General features: G+C 49.6%; 1 protein-coding gene and 1 long non-coding RNA gene across 6 annotated transcripts in view; one reads left to right on the forward strand and one right to left on the reverse strand.

Moving 5' to 3' along the window:
* UBE2F (ubiquitin conjugating enzyme E2 F (putative)) overlaps positions 1-11,646 on the forward strand; it is a 53,824-nt gene extending 42,178 nt beyond the window's left edge. For 2 of the 4 annotated variants that reach the window (XR_004623694.1, XR_004623693.1), the window contains 4 exons: positions 1,376-1,408; positions 3,681-3,743; positions 5,211-5,448; positions 7,519-11,646. Coding sequence is in view for 2 of the 4 variants with exons in the window: in XM_019806946.2 (XP_019662505.1) it covers positions 1,376-1,408; positions 3,681-3,743; positions 7,519-7,569 (147 nt within the window). In the remaining 2 variants the exon portion in view is untranslated. The remainder of the gene's footprint in view (positions 1-1,375; positions 1,409-3,680; positions 3,744-5,210; positions 5,449-7,518) is intronic. The other 2 variants (XM_019806946.2, XM_019806944.2) reach the window with 1 other exon arrangement.
* On the reverse strand, positions 3,372-17,481 carry LOC105240668. 2 transcript variants are annotated; one of them, XR_004623695.1, is made up of 4 exons: positions 16,973-17,481; positions 16,275-16,694; positions 14,843-14,921; positions 3,372-3,842 (listed from the first exon to the last, which is right to left on the reverse strand). It is a non-coding gene; the product is annotated as an uncharacterized LOC105240668 (long non-coding RNA). The 2 variants fall into 2 exon arrangements; XR_859658.3 differs by lacking the exon at positions 14,843-14,921 and having other exon boundaries at positions 16,973-17,476.
* Positions 17,482-17,775: the final 294 nt, after the last annotated feature.

Genomic DNA, 17,775 nt, shown 5'->3' on the forward strand with positions numbered 1-17,775 from the left:
TCACAGTTCAACTCCGTAGTCCCTGCCTTTGAAAAGAGCTTCTGTGGATAAACTGACCTCATTCCTTATATGCCAACTTCCTGCTTCACCTATTAGAGACCATCCTCACTCCCACCCCCTGCTCTTAGGGAGCCCCACTGCTCTTAAAGGAGGACACTGAGGCCCAGAGAGGTGTGCATGGGTCACAGCAGCCCACCAGTGACTGCACCGATCCTGGGCCAGGTCTAGTTCTTACGTGACCACACCTCATGGGCGGCAGGTGCAAACCCCGGTGTGTAGGCACTGTCATTGAATATCATCAAGTAGGCACTTTGGGGGAAGAACACAGGGAAGGAGTTTGGGGCCCTCCCCCAGAGTGAAGAGGACACTGCAGACCTCCTGCAGATCTGACTAGATCCTCCCAAGGTGTGCTCTCTATTGCCACGGGAGCCTGGCCTGTCTTCTCGCCACACCCGGGACATGTCTTGCCCATTTAGGACTTAGCTTTGGCACAGGGGTTCCTCCACCTGGAAGGTGCTCCCTCCTGTTGTCCCTCTACCCAGCAGGCCCCACTTCCTCTGGGAAGAGTCTCCTCCTCGCTGGTTCCTCTGTGGGAACACTCGTATGGAAGTTCTGCTGACAGGCCTGTCTGTCTAACCTCTCCACCAAACAAAGAACATGTGTTCACCCCCAGCTCCAGCCCCAGGTTCAGCTCATCCCAAAAGGACACAGGTGGATGGCTGAGACAAAGCAGAGGGGGCGATTAAAATTGCCAACTAGCTGAGTATCAGCCTAAAAAACACAAGACTCAAGCTGATGATGAGGAAGGCTGAGAGGAAATTTGTGGTTGAGTCACAGATGACAAGTCAGTCCAGAGAGAACACACTGGTTTTCCATTTTGTTTTAATGACAATTTCTGATCTTTGAACATTAGGAAGTGTTTATCGGTCTTCCACTTTTTTAAGTAATTAGAGCAAAATTGTTAGAGGCCTGTGGGACCATGGGTAATTAGCTTATCTGCAGTCCCCAAGAGGACACAGATGCAGAAATAGCAGATTGTGTTGTAAAGATGACTATTCAGAAGTCCCGAACTGTACTGGGAAGTGACGAGGAGGAGCGATGTAAGTTGGGGTTCTCCTGAGCAGACAGCCTTTGGGCTCCTTGGGCACTTATGTTGTCCTTGATTCTGTATTTACTACCTGTGACTACTCATCTACAAATTTCCCAGCACCTGTTGTCACATTGGAGAGAAGTTGTTTTCAGTTTCTGTCTTAGGAGAAACAGCGTGCCAAAGATCAGTTCTGACCTGGCACGATACGTACTTCTTGGTCATAGGTTTGAAACACTAAGTGCATGGGAGCCTGAAACTTGTTTTGTTCTTTCTTTCTCATTCCAGGATGTTGTTTGGGGATTAAACTCTTTGTTTACTGTAAGTATATTGCCCAGAATCTCAAGTTTTTCTTGAGTCCTCTGACTACTGTTTTTAAACATCACATTAAGGATAACCTAGAGGGGTTAAAAACAGCACCCTGTACACGCTGTACTCCTCCTTTCTGTCAGATTTATATAAGCCAGAGGAACAGTGAGATGGGAGCTGGGGGGCCTTTGGGGTGGCACCTGGGGAGCCATCAGGGAAGGCAGTGCTGGGGCCCGGGCCGTTTGCTACATCCTTCTCCACGTGGGGGGCTCTTCCCCTGGGGGTGCCTGACCTGGCCCTGCTGCTCCGTGTCTGCCCTTGCCAGCAGCCCCTTCCCTCCCAGGTGTCCTCCTGGCTTGGGTGAAGGAGTGTGTGGTCACCTGACCTCTAGGCTTTTCATAAACCAGAACCACAGACCCGTTCTCTCCTCAGTGACGAGCTGCCGAAGTTTGCTGTCTGCAGAAAACAGCACATTACAGGCAGGGGCTGAAGGGCAAGAGGGGCATAGGGAGAAGCCAAAAGCTGCTGTTTGGATTTTTTTAATATAATATTATTCTTTTGAGTTTTTGCTTTTTGATCATAAAAGAGCTTTAAAAGAAAGAAGCTTCAGGGACTCTGTCTACAGGGCGGGGCGGGGAGTTGTGCTTTTTTGATAAAACTTGACCCTCCATGAAAGCGAGCCTACCCTGGCCAGCCCACGGGACGGTGGGTCATTGGAGGGGCAGCTTCCTGGCCCACAGCAGGTGTGCTGACACAGCACCGGCACCGGGGCCAGGCTGCCATCCGAGGTCACAGTGCTCTTGCTCTTACTGGCAGCAAGAGCTTCAAAATTAGACCCCCCTCCCAAGGCCCTGCCTCCCTTTGCCTTCTCGTCTGTTGTCCCAGGTGACCCCTGTAGCATAAGCAGCAAGCCCAGTACTTCTGGCTTTGGGCCCTCCTGTAACCCCCTGGGAAGGTAGTGCCCGCGTTTTGTTGTGATTCTGGTTGTGATTCTGGTTTGGCTTTGTCAGGGATGTGCACGGTTTTACTTCTGGAGCTGTGAAGGCTGTAGCATGATTTAAAGTCTGCCCAGCAGGTCGTGCTGCTTTTTCATTGATTTAGCCTTTAATCTGGTGCAGTCCCCATCTCTCCAGTGCTCCAAATACTAGAGAGCCAACCAAAATTGCTGATTAAACCTGTAATGGTTATTCCAGCCAATATATTCATTTTAGGTCAGAAATATGGTAAGGAAGATAAGGAATTTTGTGTGTCTGGTGGTCTTTATATGCACTGGCTATCTCATCTGTGTGCTTTAATACTTTTGCCTGTTTCTAGGACTTGAAATCTGATTGTTCAACTTTACAAGCGATTATAGAGACTTAAGAGATTTCCTTCCTGTATTTGTAGCATATTGGTCATACCCCATATTTATTTCCAAATCAGAAATACAGTCCCCAAATTTAACATTTCTCCTGAGCAGAAGTACAGTTGTCTTTATAGTGACCATCAATGGCTCTGGAAAGCAATGACTTCTCTTAAGAACAAATCTCACTACCTTGGTGTTTAAGAAGGGGAAGGCAGTTTAAAGATAAGGCATGGCCTCCGATTTGAAATCCATGGTGTTTCTTGTGGGGAGAGGGAAATAGCCATTCCATTTCTTTTTAAGATTTTATTTTTTTTTTAAGTAATTTCTACACCCAACATGGGGCTCAAACTCACAACCCTGAGATCAAGAGTCGCACTATCCAAGGACTGAGCCAACCAGGCTCCCCCCAGGGTTTTCTAAGGTAGGAAGGGGGACAGGGGCCTCCTGGCGCTGTCCTGCACTCAGACTTCATACGCCATCCCTGCTGGGTATGAGTGCTGTGTCGTGAAGGGGAATAAAAAGAGAAGATCTGGTTAAGGTCAGCATGGAAACCACAGACTTAGAGAGGCAAAGATGTTCATCACAAATTAAAAGAAGAAATGAATTTTTGAGGAAAAAAGAATGGGATTTTTATTTGGAAATGCTCGTAATGAGAGTGGTTCTTTATCAAAAATAACATTAGAACTTAATGTGATATCACTGTCCTCCATTTTCACCTGACTTTGGACAGTTCATGTGAACGTGGTGACCTTCAGTCAGCCGTTGACCAGCGTGCAGGAAGTACCCACACACACTGTGCGCTTCCGTCACAGGAACCGTGATCCGTAATGGACTCTCTACTCTCTGGGTTCTCCTGTTTGCTGATTAGAAAATGAAGACTTAGGACAGCAGAAAAACAGATTCTTTCCATTGTTTACTTTGAGTTTCTCTCTTTTTAAGGATCTTTTGAATTTTGACGATCCGCTGAATATTGAAGCTGCAGAACATCATTTGAGGGACAAGGTAAGCTAGCGGTAGCATTCGAGGTTGATGGATTTGCTAAAAACATGATTACTGGCTCTCGCTCAGCCAGATACAAGGTTCAGAATGGTAGGTCCATGCCTGGAATTGAAAGCAACTGGTAAGTAGTGTGTTGTGATAAACGTGAGTAGTCTCAGTAGAGCATTTGACCCAAGGTCAGACAGAAGTGTTTTTATTAGATGTGATTTCCCAGTAGAATTCAGTCTGAGGAATTTAAAACAGGCCACTGTTACTTTATCTTATTAACAGTATGGGGCTACAGTGTTCACATCCTGAGGTCCTTCCAGTGTGCCTGTGCACACGCGTGCCCCTTTGGTTTCCATCCAGAATAATGGGATCCTGTTTATTATTAATCCTCAGTTCCCTTTTTTTTTTTTTTTAACTTTTTTCTTCCAAATCAGTGCATAAACCGTTACTCATTTTAGGAGCTGATAGTCCATAAAGTGGCTCTACCGTACTTTTTTCAACCATTCCGTGAGTGGTGGGCACTCATGTTTTCCCCATGGGTTTTTTTTCCCAACTACAAATGATAACGCAATAAATACCCCTTCTACGCACATCCGTAAAAGTGCACGGGCAGGGTGTTAGGAGCAGGAGTCTGGGAGGTGGCCCTGGCATTGGAGCACGGCTGGTAGACGTTGTATAGCTTCACTTGGGGCCACTTAGGCCTCAGCACACAGCCCTGCAGGGCTAATTTGGTTGAGTCATAGAGCCTCAAGTTTCATTTTCTGAACCAGATTCCCTGTGAATCCTCACCACCCCAGAAATCAGCCACCCAAGGCTGTTACCCAACACCTAACTTGAATCTATAAAGTTCTAAATGCCATTGACCTGGTTCTAAATACCGTGCTGAAGAGCAGGTGCTGTGTTTATGTGACACCTGCTATGCGCCAGAGTGGGGGGCGTTTTGAATGTGCTGTCTGTGATGTTCACTACAACTAAAGAGCGGGCACCGTGAGGGCCGTGTCGCCCAGCACAGGCTCACAAACCATGCGGCGGCACAGCAGGGACCAGTGGGCTGTCAGTGGGACTGCAGGGTCAGTGGGTGCTTCTGCTCAGGCAGAGGAGGCTGGGAGCAGCAGAGGGCTTCAGCCGATGCGCCACGATGTCAGGCGGCTCTGGGCACGGGCAGCCGCTCTCACGGCATCGCCCGCCCGCGGCTGTCAGCCCCCCGCACCACCTGTGCTGGCTCGCTGCCTGGCACAGCTGTGGTTTGTCCACTGCGATGATAAGCCCTTGCAGGTGCTCTTCTGCCCCCCCCCCCCGCCCCGTACCTTTTCAGGCAGCTCCATTCACATTGTCACTGTCCCTGACTTGGACTTCCCCACTAAGCACCATGTCTTGTAAGCCGAGTCAGGAAAAGAAATCGATAATGATGGGAACACTCTTACAGGGCCAGGTAGAGAAAGACCTGTTATAAATTGTCTATCCTTTTATTTTTCTTCGAAGGTTGCTTCCTGCTCTTTGTATGAAATAAGGGGAAGACTTGCATTTCTAAACTGTTAGCCCCAGTAAGATGGACCTAAAATCCTCCAGACAGTGATGCCTTCACATGAATTCTAAGAAGTGCCCCAGCCCCATGCCCGTCCTCATGCTGAGTCATGATGACAGTTACTGAACTTTCTCCTTACTTTATTTCGTGCTCATTGTTCATCCCAAGTTTGACTGGTGGCCACTTAAGTGCCAGGTGAGGTGCTAATGCTCAGGATGATTGATGAATGGACCGTCCCTGTCGCCATGGAGCAGACGTGCTAGTGGGTGGAGGCAGAGCATAGATAAGCAAAAGTAACATGAGGGGGATGGGGGTCTGGGGGCGGGGAGCACTGATGGGTTTTGCTGCTTTATGTAGGGTGCTCAGAGAAGCCCTTTCTGACAAGATGTGAGTAGAGATCTGATGTGAACCAAATGGATATCGGGCAGGAGTATTCTGGAGTGTATTACAGTAGTGCAAAGGCCCTGAGGCAGGAATGAGCTAGGGGTGTTGAGGAAGAGCACACAGGCTGGCGTGAGTAGAGCTGGGTGGCAGGACAGCGGCGATGCAAAAGCAGCAGCATCCTTGGGTGGCCCTCCCAGGCCCTGTCCCACCCACTTCCTGGAGTGCATTTATTCTCCTGACATCTCCACAAGGGAGGGACTCTTGTTATCCCTGATCTGCTCCTGAGGAAGCAGAGCCACCGTGGAGGTAAGAGACTTGGCAGGAAGGGGCAGAGCCCAAGATGTGAACCCAGGCAGTCTGGCCCCCGAGTCTTCATGTGGGCTCAGGCAGAGGAGGGAGTGGGAGGCACCAGAGGCTGAGGACAGAGGGCTTCTGGAGGCTATGGGCTCTGAGCTTTGTCCGGGGCCAGGAGAGAGCAAAGGGGGTGAGACTGAGCACCGAGGTCCGGATGGGGGCAGCAGTGCCTGTGGGGTCTTCACTTCACATCCTGCGAGCTGTGGCTGTGGCTCCTTAGCAGCTGACGGTACTGTTGGCTTCTGGGTGCCGTGGAAATGGCCAAGTCAGGGCTCGTGGGGGCCCCTGAATGCAGTCCTGTCCGCAAGCGCAGGCTCAGCAGCTCTCCACTTCCTCCCTGAGACGGCAGGCAAGCCACCAAACCATTTTCAGACTTCAAACCAGGAACCTACCCTGACCTTGAAAGGGTCACCATGTGAATTAAGTGGCAGAAGAGGCGGCCCGCTTGGTGCCCCGCATGGTGCCCCGCCCCTTCTAGGCGCATCCTCTGGAGGAGGCGCCACTCCAGGCCAGGACTGGCCACAAGAGGGCGCAGCCAGCGCAGCACCTACCAGGGGCTTAGCTGTGTTCTCTGGGCGGTGTGGCTGGTGGTGTTACCTGTCACGTGATGGGACTGAAGCAGTGTAACCTCATGGCCATCGGTGACCTAGCAGCTGCGTTGTAGGAGTAAGAGGGTTGAGTTCCACCTGTCAGATCACAGCATCCTTGAACACTGAATACATGTGTTCTGAGGTGGGCGAGCTCCAAGTCCCTCATGGCACATGTGGCCCCGGGGGCCCTTGCCTAGTCCTGTAAAGCCAAGGAACTTAGTTCCTAACATTAGAACAGACTGAGGGGCGCACCTGGGACACTTTCCTGCCCATGCTGGCCTGGAGACACCATGGGCCACACTGCCTCTTTTCACCCGAGGAACCCAGGTGGCTTCTGCCTGATGCCTGGGCAGGGAGCTCTACAGCAAAGCCACTGCTTCTGGGCAAGGTAGTCACTCGGGTGATGGGCTGCACTCGCACCATGAAAAGTGGGCACCTTTTAAATAGGCAGCATGGTCTGGGGGGTTCTAGGAAGACATATCTGGACACAGGGGTCTTTGGAGAACAGCGGCTCTGACTTATCCCCAGTTGAGGTCAAGAGCCCTATCCTGACCTACATTGTCACCTTGACCACACTCTGGGCCTCACTCTCCCCATCTGCAAACAAAGGGTCTTAGGCTGCCTTCCACTCAGAGCTTCTGTGTTTGGGGCCCCACCCCCAACCCTCCCAGCACAGCGCCGCGTGTCCTGCACGCAGCGTCCTGTGCGCACCAGTCCCCTGGAGTAGTAGGGAGAGGGACCCCATTCCTCAGGCCTCTGATTGTCTTGCAGCCTTGGCAGTTGAGCGGGGCTGGGGGGGGGGTTGGAGGCCAAGTCCTTCATACGCTCTTGAGAGCTCACAGCGGCTCCTCAGCTGGGGTGGGTCACACTTGTTCTGGAAATGTTTCCCTTGCTAATGCACTCCCCCTTCTTCCTTCTCTCCCTGATCCCTCCACAGGAAGACTTCCGGAATAAAGTGGAAGACTACATTAAGCGTTATGCCAGATGATAGGAGGAGGAGATGGTGGGGCTGTGGACTGTGTTGTAGGCTTGTCTCCAACCTCAACCAAGAGGGAGCCCCCCCTCCCCAGTCCTCGCACTCCCCTGAGACCCACAGGGTCATCGACATCCTGTGACCATGCTGTCCCAAGGAAGAACCTCTTCACGACTGCCCATTGTAGATGGAGAGTCCCACATAAATACAGCAAGAAATGTGTTTGGGGTTCTAAAGAGTTGTCTGCTTCCCTTAACATGTTTACTTTTTGGAAACTGTACTGTATAGGCTATTGATGAGATTCCTGAGAAGTTGTAATGAACTCAGAATTGAGGCTAGCGCTTGCTTCTTCCCCTTTTCCCAAACAAAATCCTTCCCCGCACAAGTGATGCTGATGACGTGCTCAGTGTAGCTCGCAGAGGGGCGATAAGAAACCCGCTACATACTGTGATTGGATGCAAATTCTCTTAGCTCCTCCCACGGATGTTGGCCCTGCCTAGATGTCGTGAAGCTTCCCAGAATGCATAGTCATTCACTGTAGATCTCTTACTGAAATGCGTATTTTATTTAATGTAAGTATATTTTGGAACAGATTTGTAATTTGTACAATTTAATGCTTTAATTATTTTTTTCTATTCTCATTTAGTTTGTATTTTCATTGTATAGAGCAGACAGAAAGATGTTGGGTCAAGCAACTATTGAAGAGAAATACAAAGAAAATATGAAAGACATTATTCCTTCTGTCCAAATGAAATGAGAATTTGACTTTTAAAAATCAGCTCTTGCTTTTGGGTCCAGATGGGGCAAGGAAGTTTTAGAACCCTTTGAAGCTAGATCAGGATGATTTTTGAAAAAGAAAAAGAGAAAAGGGAGCCCTTTCTCACATGCTGCCCGGAGGAAACTGGCTGGAGCCCAGATTAGCCAGGGGCTTGGTGTTCCACAGCAGTCTTGTGGTTGTGAGCCAGTGGGCAGTGCCAGAGAGAGAGACCCTCGTGTCCTGAGGGATGGGAGAGATACCTTGGGAATCAGCCCACTGATGTCTGATGTCACTGAGACCGTACCTGTGGCCTTCTGAGTCTGCTGCAGTTCTGGGCCGTCTCAGGGGAGCCCCCTAGGCCTTGGAGGGCCGGGAATCGGCAGCAGCATATAGCCATATTCGGTCAGGCCACTGCACTTCAGAGTAAGAACACTAAAGAGGCAAATGGATTTACTCCAGCATTTAGACATCTGAATGAGTGAAATCAAATGCAAAATAAATGTATGGTTTTCATCTGCTGCCTGCCTGGCACACTAAAGTTTAACTGACAGCCTCCTTTGAGCTCTGGATTCCCTCGTCTTCCATCTACCCAGTCTGGATGGTTGTTCTTAGTTTATAATAAATCTCTGAGTATGAGATTAGTCTTCCTGGAGATCGGCAGGGAAGGAATGTAGGCCTTGTTTCCCATTTGTAATCAGGAATTGTACGCGTTAGATTGAGGGGGGCCTGACTGATGGTCTCCTGGTGCACAGAGCAGGAAGAGTGGGGCTAGATCAAGGGCACGGTGGCATCTTGGAGGCTCAGGGCCTGTGAGAAGACAACAGTAATCTCACCTCCTGAAAGCCTGGGAGAGGCGCTGCAGCTTACACACGTTTAATTGGAGCTCTGCCCGGTTTCACAGGAACCCGGTCAGCTGGACCCAGGGCTGGCCTCTGCTAGGTGGGTCAGCAGACCAGCAGCTGGCCTGTCCACACGCCTGAGTTCTGCCCCTGGCGCAGGACACACAGTTCTCTGCCTGGGCAATCCCAGGCCTGAGTCATGACGCACCTCACAGCTGTCTGGGCAGCTCCCAGGCTGCACAGCTGGTGGTCCAGATGGAGGTGAAGAAGTGATATCAGCGCCCACAGTTGAATGGAAGTATGTATGTTGTAGGTAAAGGACTGGAAGGGACAGCTGTTGTGAACTCTGACCTTGAAATGTTTGCACAGAAGAGAAATACTTTACTTATTAGAGATCCAGTAATTCTTCAAAAATGACCTGTCCACATGACGGGATCATCCCTTTCTGTCCAATGGAAATCTCTCAGGGCCCTGCCCCTTCCCCCTTTTGTTAAGAGTGCACCCAGCCTGGCCCATCACAGTGGAGAACTGATAGGGTGCTGCCTACTTGGCCAGCGGGGCCCACGGCATCTTTTAGTGGCTGCGGAACCCTGACTTCCAGGCTTTTTGGTTTCTTGGGGTCTCCTCCCCACTCAGGTCACAGGAACACTTGTGGTTCTAGTTCATGTGCTCCACCAACCTGGTGATAGTTGATGATTTCCCGTCTGCCAGGTGTGGGTATACAGAGCCAGCCCTGGAGCCAGGCAGGAGGGGAGCAGGCCCTGGGGACGTGAAGCTCCGGGACTTCTCCGATGTCCACTTGCGTCCCCATAACTCTGCTGCTTAGGATTTGGTAGGTCAGCAGCATGTTTTTCAAGCACACTCAGAAGGAAACAGTTCAGGATAGACCTGACGGAAGGAAAAGCCTCACGTCTCCCGTCTTACCTTCCCTCAGACACACCACCTGCAAGTTATGTCCCTTTGCAGTCTTCATAAGGAGCCAGGCGAGTGTATGACTCCAACATTAAGTGCTGATCTGGCTGTGTTCCTTGCTCATCTTCTGTGTTATTTTCATCACTGTATTTGGATTGTTGCAGAGCTCTGGCCCAGGGTGCAGTGTCTTGGGTTCTGCTTAACAAGACCCCCTGTTTGGTTTGTTTGTTTGTAAGATTTTATTTATTTGACAGACAGCGAGAGAGGGAACACAAGCAGGGGGAGTGGGAGAGGGAGAAGCAGGCTTCCCGCCGAGCAGGGAGCCCGATGTGGGACTCGATCCCAGGACCCTGGGATCATGACCTGAGCCGAAGGCAGATGCTTAACCAACTGAGCCACCCAGGCGCCTCAAGACCCCCTGTTTTATCACTATCTCCACAAGCACTGAGAGCCTTAGAGGGCTGTTGATGGTTTCTCCCGACTACAGCTTATGCCAGGCTGTGCACCTGCTAGGGCAGTGGCTGCAGTACAGAAGTTCATGAGAAAATGGCAAAGAGCTGGTTCAGACTATTTGCAGTAGCTAAAATACTTTGAACGTCTTTAAAAGGAACACTTAGTATTTACTAGTTTAAATGTTTCAAAGTGTCCAGGCATATTTTTCCTCTGCCCTTAGTCTCCCGGACTGTTGAGGGTGCAGGAGGAAATAGCATCCTTCCCCATGACTCAGCCGCAACCAGACCAGTCATCAGAGTCTCAGGCCACCTGGTGGCAAAGCCAGCATATCTTCCTCTTACAGCAGCAGGAACAGATTGAACAGCACTTCTGCTGGGCTCTGGAGTTGAGCAGAAAAAATCCCAGAGGGCCGGCAAACTCCCAGGCAGTGGTGATTGCTAAGATGTGTTAAACTTGTTCAGAGGACATGCCCCGCTGTTCCCTAGGGTTGCTCTGTTACTCAGCCCCTCACATTCTTTAAAGAAGTTGGTATGAAAAAAATCACAAACTCCTATTAAATCAGACTTTTTGCAGATTTATCAAAATCAACCAGAATTTTTTTAATGTAAAATTCCAACCAATTGTAAAACTGGTTAGCCACCAATTGCAGTCTTTAACAAGACTTTTTTTCCAGCTAGTACAGTCTATTCCAGGCGTTTTTTCACTTTTATCCACGTAAAACTGTTTCCCCTTGGAAAGTCAGGTTTGCAACAAGTTCATTATTCTTCATCAAACTGTGTCTACTAAAATGCTAATAGTCTTAGCAAAATAATGTTTTACTTTTCCTTTGCCAAAGAACTTGTAAAATGAGAGCACCTGTCACTTCCCTCTTCTCCCTCCCATAGCCCTCCCTCAAACAAAGTAACAGCTTGGAGCGGCTAACTCAGAGGGTTCCATGTGGCCCACTGAAGTCCCCACTTATGCCCTGGGTTTCCATGGGTTACTGAAACTGATCTATTGAAAGAATTGTGGTTGAAAAAAGTTCTTCAATAAGCCCAGTGATGAAGGCTTTTGGGGACCTTGCCTTGTTAAGAATGTCTATTCGTGTTAAGCTGTATAAAGAACTGAATTATAATCTTTTTTAAAAAATCCATTTTAGGGCTCATTCATTTACATTGCCAAGTTCACTGAGCCAGAGTTCTTAAGTTCCCTTTTGAGCTTATGTCAGGGCCAGCGGAAGAAGCAGTGCTTGCCCGAGAGTTCCAGGTGCTGGAGGAGAGACAGGGCGGGGCCCCCAGCACTGCAGGGACGGTGGGTAAGTACTCGTCAGGGGCCGGTGGCCAGGAAAGACTGTAGCCGTGAACGGCGTAGCATCTGATGTAGCCTCCCCATCCAGCCTGTGGTCCATGGTGCACACCCAGCAGTGTTTCCTCCCTGCTCAGTACCTCCCTGTAGCCCGCTTAGTCTCTGGCCTCGCAGGACTGACTCATCTGTATTGTAGTTTCGGGGTTGGGTTTTTTATCATCTCTGTCAGACTGCATTGACCTTCCTCCCCACTCATCGCTCCCATGCACCGTGTGGCGCTCGTCCTTTGTTCTTTCCAAACATCTCTCAAAATTCATTCCAACCTCAACAGCGCTGTTCACCTGTGTCCTTCCCTCCCACCCCTACCCCCACCCAGGGTGAGGTTGAGAAGCCATAAGGTGGGTGCAGCACTGTGGGTAAAGAGCCTTTTTCCTATTCCTAAGGGCTTCAGCCTCCAGTTGGTCTCAGAAGAGAAAACTGTCTCCCTGGTTCTCAATGGAGCGGGAGCAGGTGGAATCCAGGAAGCACGGGTCCCACTGTGCTTGGTGTGTGCCTTGCCAGACCAGTCAGTGATGCGTAATAAGAACCATAGTCGATGCAGGAAGAGCAGCGGCGTGGAGGAAGACCTGGCCAACACCCCGGTGAGACCAGAACAAACTGGTGGGATGGCCTCTCCACATCCTCCCCACCTTGCTGCCAGAGGGCTTTCTAAGACAGCCTTTCACCAAGCCCTTCCCCCTGCCCCCAGAATCAGCCCCCTGTGCTTAGCGTAGGAGTGTACTATTACTGGTCATCTGTCCACTCTGCCAGCCACTGCCCTGAAGACCCTGCCTGGCCTCAAAGTAGTGCTTTCATGCTTTGTGATGAGGTCCACACCCCTCGGGCCCCTTTCAAGATTCAGTTCACGTGGTGCCTGTCTGACAGGCAGATGGGCCGTTCCTGGGGTGTCTTCATCTTGCCCAGGCTTCCGTAGGTATCCCCGCCCGTCCCAGGTGTCAGGTGGCAAGAGGAGCACAGGGCCTTAGCCATCCCGCAGTAACTGAATGGCTTATTGCAAGGCAATCACTTACGTTGAGTAAGTCTAGCCGGAGTTTCAGAGCACAAGTACACCAGCAGGTCTGCTCAAGACAGTCCCGTCTGGAAGTCTCTGGAAGCGGGGCATGCCGGCCAGCAAGGCAACGGCTGAGGAGAACACCTGCTGCCACACAGGTGAGCAAGCCGCCCTTCCGTCAGCCAGCAGCCGCCGAGTCTGAACAGTCGGCTTTGCTTGAGGTGGGACTGTGAAAAAACTTGCAGAGAAGAAATACCAAGCAGACAGGATGAACAGGACATCAGAAATGGAGGGTAGTATTAAAAGAAACTTTCAGGGGGGAGAAAACCACATATTTAGGAAAATGCAGTGAATTGCACCTTTGACTTGGAATCGAAAAGTCCTAAGGGGACAACAGGCTAAAATGAAAGGACAATAGGATGAAACTGTAGCCGTGACAACATCTCCACCTCAGGGCAGGGCAGATGTTGGAAAAACAGATGGTGGTGTGGGGACAAATTGGATAAATTCTCCCAGAGTGCATAAGAGAACAGCAAAGAGGAGCCATCAGGAGGATGAGAACAGAAAGGACAGAGGGCACTTATACTAATCTAAGATGGTGTGACAGGGCTGGGGAACCCTATCTGAACAAGCAAAACTCTGGCAGTGGAGACAGAACTACAGTGTTCAGACAGCAGACAGAGGCCGGCGGGTCTCACCCCAGGTCTCACTCGGATCGCCTCGGCCCGGGAAGGGGAGACCCAGGTGGAACCCAGCAGGCACTGACCTTGAGATGGAACTGATTATGTAGGAAGGCCAGAGGAGCCGAGTTCCCAGGAGAGAGGGCTGCACAGGCAGCCAGCTCTGGAGACCTACCTGCAGCGGGGACCCTTCAGACCGTCCCCTGGATACTGACTAGCATGTGTACCTGAGTGTGGGGAGAGCACCACCCAAAAGGAGAAGAGAAAATGACCCCTGGAGTTCATACAAGGCCAGGAATAAGTCTACATTCCCATGAACCAGAACAGATTGTGATCCACGGGGCGCTGGGGAGAGTACTAGCCCAGTAACAAGAAAATAGACACTAACGGCTGCACTAGTCCCGAGTACTTTAAAAGGAAGCCTTAAAAGGATCAAGTTATTTCAAATGAACTCTGTCCCAGGACAAAGACGGATAGGAATTTTTAAAATTCAGAACCTGGGTCACCTGGGTGGCTCGGTTGGTTTGGGAGCCAACTCGATTTCAGTTCAGGTCATGATCTCAGGGACATGGGATAGGACCCTGCATCAGGATCCCCGCTTAGCATGGAGTCGGCTTGAGATTCTTCTCTCCCTTTCCCTTTGCCCCTCCCCCTGCTCACACACATGTGCAAGCTCTCTCTCTAAAATCTGTTTAAAAAAAAATACAAAATAGTAAAAATCCAGAACCTGCCACAAGCAGCCAGGCCCAGAAGCCTCTGTTTCAGCAAGCCTGGGGTTACCATCCCCCGTCCAGAGGCACCAGGGCAGCCAGAAGAGCACCTGCGAAGGGAATTCCACAATGCGCACCTGGCCCCAAAACCTCTGGCCTCCATGGGCCTGAGGGTGTCCACTATCTAGATAGAGGCTCTAGGGCAGCCAGAGACCATTGGAAGCCCACCATGACTGCCCAGCCAGACAAGTCTCTTCATCCCTGCAGACCTGAGATCCCCTTTCCCCCGTGAGAGACAGCAGTCAGCCCAGCCTAGGGAGGGTGCCATCTCCCCACCATCAGCAGGAACCCCAGCAGCACCATGGAAACCAAGCCCACCAAATAACACTGCAGAGGTTATGCTGCGCCTGGGGGCCCTTTTGCCCACTGAAACAAAAAACTTACACAGAACTGAGGTTACAGTCTTCTAATGTGACAGACGAAATGTCTGGGACACAGATGGAACCCACTTTTCATACCAAATCACATCCTAAACTGCTTAAAATCAATGACAGAGCAGAACTATTAAAAGCAATCCAGAAATAAAGATACATGATACTTACAGGCACAGAGATAAGGAAGGCTGACAGGAGATTTCTCATTTGAAACAATGCAAGTGAGAAAACTGGAGAAACATCTTTACTAAAAGAAAAAAAAAAGAGGCGCCTGTGTGTCTCAGTCAGGTAAGTGTCTGCCTTCGGCTCAGGTCATGATCCCAGGATCCTGGGATCGAGCCCCACATCAGGCTCCCTGCTCAGTGGGGAGTCTGCTTCTCCCTCTGCTGCTTCCCCTGCTTGTGCTCATGCAAGCTCTCTCTCTCTCAAATAAATCTTAAAAAAGAAAAAAGACAAATATTCAAGCTAAAATTCGTTAGGGAAAATATCAAAGATGGAGGCAAAATAAAGACAGTCATCATGCACGCAAAAACAGAACGAAGTCATACGAGCAGACTGGCACTAGAAGAAATCCTGAACCAAGTTCTCAGAAGAAATATGATGCGAAACAGCAACGCAGGAGCACACCAGGGTCTCACCCTCAGCACTGTGACACTGTGGGCCAGATAACCTGTCGTCGTGGGGGCGGTCCTGTGCATTGCAGGGTGTTCCTTAGTGGCTTCTACGGCCTAGATCCCAGAAGCACCGACCCCCACTTATGACAACTAAAATTATTTCTAGGCATTGTCAAATGTCCCCTGGAGGGAAAAGTCTCTCCCTGTTGAAAATCACTGTATTGGATAGATTTTTCTTCTCTTTCAGGTTTTTCATCCCTTTGGTGCTTTTGAGCAATCATCTAACAGAATTCTTATGCTCAGACATTCAGCTCACTAATTTTCTCTTTGTGCCTATTCTATTCATCCCATCTCCTTTTTTTTTAAACAGAATTTATTGGGGTGCCTGGGTGTCTCAGTCAGTTAAGCATCTGCCTTCAGCTCAGTTCATTATGGGATCGAGCCCCACATTAGGCTCCCTACTCAGTGGGGACCTCCTTCTCCCTCTCCCTCTGCACCTCCCCCTGCAACTTGCGCACGTGCTCTCAAATAAATAAATAACCTTAAAAAGTGACTTTATTTTTTGGAGCACTTTTAGGTTCACAGCAAAACTGAGTGGAAAGTAGAGTTCCCATATACCCCTGCCCCCTACATGCACAACCTCTCCCACTGTAGACACCCCACAAATGTAACACTTGTTACAACCGATGAACCTTCACTGATACATTGTTACCCGAAGTCCATAGTTTTCACTGGGGGTTCACACTTGGCGTACATTATAAGGGTTTTCACAAATATATACTAAAATGTATCCGTTATGATAGCACAGGGATACCTCCAAGATATTGCTGGTTTGGTTCCAGAACACCACAAGAGAGCAAATATCACAATAAAGCGAGTCAAATGAAGTTTTTGGTTTCCTGCTGTATATAAAAGTTAGGTTTACACAATACTGTAGTCTATCAGGTGTGCAATAGAATTAGGTCTAAAAAGAACAGCATACATACCTTAAATATACCTTATTGCTAAAGAGTGCTGTCATCTGAGCTCTCACTGAGTCGGAGTCCTTTCGCTGGAGGACGTTCTCGCCTCAAAGTTCGTGGCCGCTGACGGATCAGGGTGGTGGCTGTGACAGGTTTCTAAAATAAAACGACAATTTGCCGCATCGACCGACTTCCTTTCACAATTTCTCTCGCACGTGATGCTGTTTGATGGCATTTTACCCACAGGAGAACTTCCTGCCGCTGCTTTACCACCTAATCGTATGTAGTATCCTAAATCCTCTGTTGTCTCTTCAACGGTCTTCTCAGCACGATCACAAGATTGTAGCAATTCAGCCCCATCTTCAGGCTCCACTTTTAATTCCAGTTCTCCTGCTGTTTCCAGCCCCTCTGCAGTGACTTACTTCCTCCACTGAAATCTTAAACCTTCAATTTGTAAAACAAAACAAAGCAAAACAAAAAACAAAAACCATTATCTGAGAAGCACAATAAATCGAACAGTAAAACAAGTTATGCCTGTATCATTCAAAATAGTTTCACAGCCCTAAAAATCCTCTGTGTTCTCTTCCTTCTTCCCTCCCCCTCCAACCCCTGGCAACCCTACTGAGTTTTTAAAACTTGATTATAGTTTTTGTCCAACATCTATTTTTATTTGTTGTTTCCTGACCACCTTAAAAAAAAAACCCAGCCACTTATCTCCTTACAGAGCTTCCTCTGTTAAAGATGTACTGGGATCGCCCCGCTACCTTTGCCCTTGGGCATGAATTCTGTCGATGGCGCTCACTAAGTCGCTTTCATGCAGAGAGCATTCCTCAAATGTTTGGTCTTCCGGGAGCACTTATCTTGGTAATAAAGACATCCTTCCCGTCCTCGGTTCCATCTGTTTGACAGTCCACGTGGGATAGCTGTGGCGGCAGTGGCCTGTTGCGCCATACACTGCATTTACTGAGCGTGAAGAGGACAGGTGCTGCCTCAGCAGCCTCTGTAAGCGGGTACTCTGTTACTTCTCGGGGTCTGTCACCAGCCATGTGGGCACTATCTTGTCTCTCTGACTCCACTACTACACTCACTATAGCCACCCAGAAACACAAACCCACTAATGCCTAGTTGGTCCAAGAAGGGCTTGGGGTGAATCATCTTGTCACCCGTCCCTGGGCGCCCTCCCGCTCCCATCCACACCACCTTCCCTGCAGATTGAGAGAATGAAAACTGTCCCCCCCCACCTTTGCTCTTAGTCTCTTGCCTTCTCAACACCTCCTGGACTTCAGCTCTTCTCTCTTCAGTGTCCTTGTCAGCTGCCTCCCTTGGGCAGAGAAACACGTTCAGGCTCTAAAATATTTCCCTTAATCTTGTACCCCCTTTTTTGGCTCCTTCTCAACCTTTGGGAAAGGGTTGGCCACATTCTTCATTCTTTCGTGTTCCAGTCATCCCTCAACTCACTGCACGCTTTTCTGCGCTCTCCCCACTGCCGTACTAAAGTTCTTGAACGAAATGGATCAGAGCCTCC

The sequence above is a fragment of the Ailuropoda melanoleuca genome, chromosome 2, assembly GCF_002007445.2.
Source record: "Ailuropoda melanoleuca isolate Jingjing chromosome 2, ASM200744v2, whole genome shotgun sequence".
NCBI classification, from domain to species: Eukaryota; Metazoa; Chordata; class Mammalia; order Carnivora; family Ursidae; genus Ailuropoda; species Ailuropoda melanoleuca.